General features: G+C 40.9%; 2 protein-coding genes across 2 annotated transcripts in view; both read right to left on the minus strand.

The window, feature by feature from the left end:
• The window catches only part of LOC111813701 (glyceraldehyde-3-phosphate dehydrogenase-like), a 7,592-nt gene extending 1,060 nt beyond the window's left edge, over positions 1-6,532 (minus strand). Inside the window, exon 1 of the mRNA XM_023705128.1 lies at positions 6,455-6,532. Within this exon, the coding sequence (XP_023560896.1) occupies positions 6,455-6,532 (78 nt within the window). The remainder of the gene's footprint in view (positions 1-6,454) is intronic.
• Positions 6,533-7,120: 588 nt separating this feature from the next.
• LOC101577537 (major prion protein-like) lies at positions 7,121-7,944 on the minus strand. The gene has a single exon (XM_004644951.2). The coding sequence runs from the start codon at positions 7,796-7,798 to the stop codon at positions 7,121-7,123; it is 678 nt and encodes a 225-aa protein (XP_004645008.1). The 5' UTR covers positions 7,799-7,944.
• Positions 7,945-7,963: the final 19 nt, after the last annotated feature.

The raw sequence follows: 7,963 nt of genomic DNA on the forward strand, positions 1-7,963 counted from the left end.
GGGAAGATCTGCTATCCGCGGACGCACGGGAGCGCACAGGAGCAGAGAGCCCCTTACTCCTTTTTTGCTTTCTATTGTTAATTTCTCTGACTAATATTTTCAGAACTCTATTGAATAGGAGTGGAGACAGTGGACATCCTTGTCTTTTTCCAGATTTTAAATGGAAGGTTTTCAGTTTTTGCCCATTTAGTATGATGTTGGCTGTTGGTTTCTCATAGATGGCTTTTATCAGGTTGAGATATAAACTATCTATTTCTATTCTCCATAGGGTTTTTTTTTTTTAAATTTTATGTACTTGGTTCAGGGTCTCACTATGTAATTCAGACTCATAGTGATTCTCCTGTTTTCAGCCTCTCCAGCACTGGGATTACAGGAATGAGCCACCATGCTTAGATTGGGGCTGGCGAGGTATGCGGTGCCCGGGATTGCACCCCGGTCCCTGCACTTGCCTAAGAGAGCATGTAGTCCACTGAGCTATCCCGCTAGCCCTCTCCATAGGGTTTTTTTTTTTTTTTATCATAAATGAGTGTTTGACTTTGCCAAAAGCTTCTTCTGCATCTATCGAGATGATCATGTGGGTTTTGTTTTTGGTTCTATTGATGTGGTGTGTTACATTTGTGGATTTGTGTATGTTGAACCATCTCTGCATTCTTGGGAGAAATCTCACTTGGACGTGATGTATAATCTTGTTGATGATTTGCTGCATTCTGTTTGCTAGTATTTTATTGAGGATTTTTGCATCTATATTCATTAGAGAGATTGGTCTGTAGTTTTCTGTTTTAATTGGCTCTTTCTCTGCTTTTGGAATCAGAGTAATAGTTGTCTCCAGGAATAAGTTTGGAGGACATGCTTCCCTTTCAATTTCACTGAAGAGTGTGAGAAAAGTTGGCATTAGATCTTCTCTGCACTTCTTGTAGAATTCAGCTGTGACTCCATCAGGAGCTGAGCTTTTCTTTGTTGGTAGGTTTTTTTTTTTTTTTTACTACATTTTCAACTCAGTTTCTCATTATTATGTTGTTCAGAAGTTTTATATCTTCTTGATTCAGCTTTTATAGTTCATATGTGTCTAGGATTTTGTCCATTTAGGCCGTGTTTTCCATCCTTTGAGAGTAAAGATTTTGGAAGTAGGCACTGATGATGTTCTGAATTTCTCTAGGGTCTGTGGTGATTTCACCCTTTTCATTCCTTATTGCAAGAATTTGGGATTTTTCTTCCCTTTTTAAAAATGAGATTGCCTAGGGGTTTATAAATTTATTCTTTCAAAGATCCAACCCTCTGATTCATTTATTGTTTGTATTTTTTTCATCTCCTTTGCATTAATTCCTTCTCTAATCTTTATAATTTCCTACCTTCTTTGGGATTTGGGCTTGACTTGCTCTTCTTTTTCTAGGAACTTCATATGCAATATAAGATCACTTATTTGAGTTTGTTCTGTTTCCCTAATGGGTGAATTTACCTCTATAAATTTTCCTTTTAAGACAGCTTTATTGTATCCCTCAGGTTTTGGTAAGTTGTGTCTACATTTTAGTTTGATTGTAAATATTGTTTAATTTCATCTGTGACCTACTGTTTAGAAGGTTGTTGCTTAATTTCCACTCCTATATGGGGTTTCTGTAGTTTCTTTTGTAAATAATTTCCAGTTTCATTGCACTGTGGTCTGGTAGTTTGCGTGGGATAATTCCAATTCCTTTGCTTTTCCTTAAGCATGCTCTTTGTTCTAGCATATGATCTATTTTGCAGAATGTCTCATGTGCAGCTGAGAAGAATGTGTATGCATTGCTGCTGGGTGAAACACTGTAAAGTTCTACTAAGTCCATTTCTTCACAAGTTTGCTTAGTTCTGTTATTTCTTTGCTGAGTTTTTGCCAGATCTATGTCTTTGTGACAGTGGTATGTTAGAGTCCCCCGTTACAATTGTATGATTGCTTTTCATGGCTGTTAAACGGTGTCTCATGTAGTCGCCTGTTCTTACATTTGGTGCATATATATTTATAATTGTTATCTCTTCCTTTTGTGGTTTTCCCTTAACAAGTGTGTAGTGATCTTCTTTATGTCTTTGTATGATTTTTGGTTTGAAGTTGATATTGTTAGCATCCATAATAGCTACCCTTACTGTTTTTCTGGTTTCCTGTGGCATGGGGAATTGTTTTCTGTCCTTTGACTTTCATTCTGTGAATTTCCTTTTGAGTTAAATGTGTTTCTTTTATGCAGCTTATTGTTTGGATTTTGTTTCTTAATCTACTTTGCTAGTCTGTTTCTTTCCATTGGGAATGGAGGCTGTTTACATTGATGACTGTAACTGGTATGTATTGGCTTACCTTTGTCATGTTATTCTGCTACTGTAGGTTCCATAGTTTCCCCCTCTTTTTAATTACTTGCTTGCTTTGTGGTTTCTTTTTCCTGTTTTTGAAGTTGTAGTTGCTTCTGTCTCTTTCTAGAATATCTGTTACAGTTCATTTCTAGTTGTCCCCCACAAAGCCTCATGTAAGTCATGGGGTGGACGTGGCTCGAGGAGCGGCACAAGGTTTGAGGGTTGAGGCTCAAGGGATGGGACTGAGATGGGCTAACCATTGAACTGGCAGCTGGTGCTGCCCTCCAGTCTGTGGCCTTTCTGAGGTGTGGAGCAGGTCCTCATGGACATGGACCCTGTAGCACGGGTTGGCAGTGTCTGCGATTCAGGCCACCTCTGACAGAGAGTTGATGTTTGGAGAAGACAGACACACTGACCTTCTCTCCTAAGCAAACAAGGCTCTGAGTTCTTTGCATGTAAGTAAGGCTGTTTCAAACTACGAAACCTTCCATAACTGCGAGCTAAATAAAACTTTTCTTCCTTCATTTTGAGTGTCTGGTATTTGTCCCAGCAATGAGAGAAGAGTAACTAAGACTCCTGTTCTTGAAGATGTAGATGCTTCTGTGTCTTTCTATAATATGTCAGTATTCTTTGTACTACAGTAAATCTATACCTAGACACATAAGAATCAAGATCTCAGAAATTCAGAAAAAGAACAGAATATCAAAAGCCACTGGAGACAAGAAACGGATCACCTACTATGGAAAGCTCATCAGAATTACAGGAGACTTCTCAACACAAACCCTCAAATCAAGCAGAGATTACAGCAAAGTACTATATAAGCCTAAAAAGAAAACAATTTCCAAAATAGACTGATGTATCCCCCCAAAATCTTTCAAAGCTAATGGATAAATAAAATAATTCCCTAACAGAAAACAAGGAAAAAAATTCCTGACAATGAAACCAGCTGTTATGAAAGACAGTCTAGAAAATGAAAACAATGCCTAGAATTTGAAGAGTTTCAATAGAAAGAAACCACCAAGCAGGGGAAGCCACTGAACAGAGGGGAACAACAGGGACCCATTAACAGGAAGATTGTTTGGCAAAGATAGCCCAGTGCATACCAGTTATAACCATCAATTTAAATGGTCTCAGTTCATCAATTAAGAGAAATAGACTGGTAGGGTGCATCAGGAAATGAGACTCAATATGTCTGATTCAAGTAACTTGTTGAACTCAAATTCAAAGGGAGCAGTTACTGCTTTAACTGCTTAAAGGAAAATAAGCAGTTTATTTTCCTTCCTTTTAAATTTCTTATAGTGTCTAAAAATAATTTTTGCATGCTTAGATCTGGTATGTCAACAACTAATTGGAAGACAACATTATGTAATATGACAAGTATTGTAGAATTCCATTTATTCTGTTTAGTGAAATTCTGTGTCATTTCTAATGTTCGTTTTTACTATTTTTTCTTCTCTTGAAAAAGATACATGTAAATCTAAAGAAAAAAGAAATTCATAGATGGAAAGTCAAAGGATGGAAAACAAGGCACCAAAGGACAGGAATCCAGAAAAAAGCAGGAGTTACTATTCTGTTTAGAGACAATGTGGTCTACAAGACAAGACTGATTATTTGGAGTGGCTTAAGCTGGAAATCAGTCCTATCAGTGAGGGCAGAACAAGGCCACAATGCCCAAGGCAGCTAAGCCACTTCTGTCTTGGGAAAAGCATCCTTCTTGGACCATTTCAGCCACTAGTTGCTTGGTAGCCTTGTGTCTCATGATTCTAACTCTGCATGAGTATGAATAAACACCATTATTGTTGTTTGGGTCCTTTTCCCAGCAGGTGAAGAGGCCTCCCCTTGAACTTAGCTCTTGCCTCTCGTCTATGTTTTCTCTCGTCTATGTTTTCCTCATTCCTGCCACTGTCTCTCTCTGGGTACGCTGAGAGGCCAATGGATCCCCACAACTGATCAGAAGAGGGAATTGTTAAGGGAAACCTAGAAGAAAGGAAATGATTGTAATTGTATGTGCACCTAATACAGGGCTGTACAGCCGTTTAAAATGTAAGCGGACAGGAGTGATCAAATATGCACCAACACGATTGTAATGGAGGACCTCAGTATCTCATTGTCACAAATAGATAAACTAGACAGAAAAAAATGTAAGATCTGAACCAAACCTGTGGATAAATGCACTTAATAAAAGGACTTAGTTACAGAGTATTCTAGCCCATAATATCAGAACATATTTTCTTCTCAGTGGCCAATGGGACCCTATAAAATATACCACACAGTAACCCCTAGAACATGCTTAAGACAATGCAAAAGGATAACATTTTATCATGCTTACGACTGGACCATAGGGCAATGAAATTGCAAAAGAAAACCACATAAACTCCAGGAACACATGAAAATCTAATAACCCTATAGAACAACTGCTGTGTCACAGATGAAATTAAAGAAGTTAAATGGTACCTACAATTAAAGAGTCATGCCAGTGCAACATCCTGAAACTTATAGGATACAATGAAATCAGTCCTGGAAGGGAAATTAAGGGTGGTGAATTATCAGCCTAAAGCTCATAGGATAAAGGAAATTATAAAGACTGAGTCAAAAGTAATGCAAGTGAGGCAGAGAAAACAATACAATGAATCAATATGCTTGTTGTTTGAAAGATTAAATAAAATTGAGATATCCTCAGGCAACCTTATCAAAAAAGGAAAAAAAAAGCCAGTTGCTTGTGATGTTTATCAGTTACCACCCATGAATATCATAATTTATATTTACTCATACATTCATTGATTTTCCCATATGTATTTGAAGTTTGAGTAATTTAGTAATAACACTCTCTTTTTGGGTGTTTATAAAAGATCATCAGTAAAACTCAGTGAACATAAATATTGTGAGAAAAAACATGGAGTCAGATTTTTAACTTGGATGTGGTATTTTGAACAATTTTGCTCAATATTTATCTGTAAATTCATAAATTCTATTGACATTTTAAAGTATATTGATAGAGTTATTTCTGTTTTCTTAGAAGATGCTTTTTATTTTTCTAGCACGAGTGTTTTCACACTGAAAATGGACTCTTGCAGCAAGTACTGATAAATTTTACCAAGGACTATTTTATTTTTATTTATTTTTTGGCTGTGGTCATTTTAGCTCAGTTTAATTTGCCAGATAGCAAACACTTCCATACTTCTTATACAACAAAAGAAGTACATGCAAAGTTACAAATATAGAAAATAGAAAGTACATGCATATTTCAAAGACCAGTTAGTGCTATTCAGTGCAAACTGTAAGCCTAGGGCCACACAAAAGGGTTCCCACATTTTAGATTTAATGCCTTATAAAATGGCTAATGCATTAGACACTTTAGATGTTACTGCTCTAAACAAAACCTCTAAGTTTGCCATATGCAATATGTGCAGTTTTTTTTTTTTTTCCCTCAGAATGGGGGATTGAACTCAGGCCCTTGCTCTTGCCAGTCAAGCACTTATTCTACTGAGCCATCTCTCCGGCTGCCATATGCAATATGTATTTATATATATATGTTATATATATATATGTTATATATATATATGTTATATATATGTTATATATATATATATATGTTTTACATAGAATACTCATGTAGTGCAAGCCAATAACACTAACAGATAATTGCTAGGTGACAGTATTGAACAATTTAGTGAAGAACTGACCTGAATTCAACAACAGTAATAGGACTTCTTCTTCCACTTGGAGTGGATATTTCTGTCATCTGCAACTTATCGTTTAAATTGTCTCCTTGTTCTTTGATTTAAAAGCAAATTCTAGGAACTAAGGACTCAAGCTAACTCTGGTTTTGCACAGTTCTGAGACAGAAGTGCAGACACATGAGCATCCCTGCGTGCAGGCTGATGCTGTCATCGCGTGATCCTCTGGAGGCCTGAGCTTTGCAACCACAGCCTTCCCCGGAGTGACCATCTCCTGGCTCCTCCCAAACAAGGCTAAAACCATTTTAGTTTCCAGTAAATGAACAAAGAAGCCCTGCTGTCAGTGTGCAGAAGGCAAGGGTGCCATGTGTGGATGCTTTACCCATCCCAAACGAGAGGTGGCCTCCAAGGGCGACGCTCCCGTCTTCAGTCCCAGAAGCCTCTGTCTGTGGCACTGTCACACTCACCTTCTGTGACTGCTCGCTCCTCTTAGAGGCGGAGGGCCGCACAATCATTTTTCTCCTGATTCGGTAACTGCTGTGCATTCCCCCGGGCACAGGTTCTCTGTGCACATAGACCACGTGCTCCGCAGGCTGAGCTTGCAGCCTGAGGGCGAAGGATGTCTATTGTTTGCTTTTCTGTTTTTTGAATGAATACCATGTGACTTTTTTTTTTTTTTTTTGAAATTTGGCAGAAATGCTGTCAGGTTTTCTTAAAGTGGAAGAGAAAAAAATTCCAAACTGCTATAAAAATCACTGCTAAGCTGGGACATTCGCGTCCTGAGCTCCGGCTGCTGAAGGAGCCACGGAGGTTCAGGCAAAGGTGAAAACTGGGGTCTGCTTCGTCCTCACCCTGGTGCGCTAGACCAAAAATAACCCTACAGTCACTGCTGACTATTTGCTGTTATACTCGCACCATCCTGCACTGGTCCACGAAGGACTCCAAGGGGCAGTGCAAAATCTCATATGGGTCTACCCTGAGGTTTCCAGTGTCATTTGGTGCCAAGGGTATTAGCCTGTGGGGGACAAAGAGAGAAGCAAGAATGAGATGCTACCACTAAAAGGGCTGCCGCTGGATACCCCTCCCCCAACCTGGACCAAGATGAAGAGGATGGTGCCAACAGGAAGCCTTCCTTATTCCACTGTCAGGAAAATGAGGAAGGAGATGAGGATCTCTGGTGGGGAGAAGAGCACCACGCCGGCCACGGCGTGGTAGGAGTAGGCCTGGGACTCCTGGTACTGCGTGGTGCACATCTGCTGCAGCGCGCGCTCCATGATCTTCACGTCGGTCTCGGAGAAATTCTCCCCTTTAGTGCTGGTGGCGACTGTGTGCCGCTTGATTGTGACATTGACGCAGTCCTGCACAAAGCTGTTCTGGTTGCGGTACTGATCCACAGGCTTGTAGGACACTCGGTTGGGGTAACGGTACATGTTCTTGCGGTAGTAGAGGTCCTCATAGTCACTGCCGAAGCGCACGTGGGGCCTGCTCATGGCCCTCCCCAGCATGTAGCCACCCAGACCCCTTACCACCGCCCTGGCTGCCGTGTCGCCTGCCTCATGCTTCATGTTGGTTTTGGGCTTGCTGGGTTTGTTCCACTGACTGTAGGTGCGACCTCCATGACCCCCGCCACCACCACGGGTCTGTCCCCACTCACCGCCATGGGACTGGCCCCAGGTCCCCTCACTGTGGGAGGAGGAACGGCTGCCCCCTCTGCTCCGCCCTCCTCCTGATTTTGATCGCGTCTTGCAGAGGCCAGTGTCAATCCAAAGGGCCACAAAAAGAGCCAGCAGCCAGCAGCCAGCCTTCACCATGATGAGTGTCCTGGCCTCGACTGGGGCCTCTGGGAAGACAGAATGCTTCGACTCTGCCCAAATCGTTCAGTTTTGGAATATATTCAGGCGTCCTGCTCCCGGCAAAGGCGAGCCCGCAGCCGCGGTGGTCTGCCAGCGACTGGCACAGGGCGAGGGGCGGGTGGG

Source organism: Octodon degus, unplaced genomic scaffold (genome assembly GCF_000260255.1).
Source record: "Octodon degus isolate 3935 unplaced genomic scaffold, OctDeg1.0 scaffold00214, whole genome shotgun sequence".
NCBI lineage: Eukaryota > Metazoa > Chordata > Mammalia > Rodentia > Octodontidae > Octodon > Octodon degus.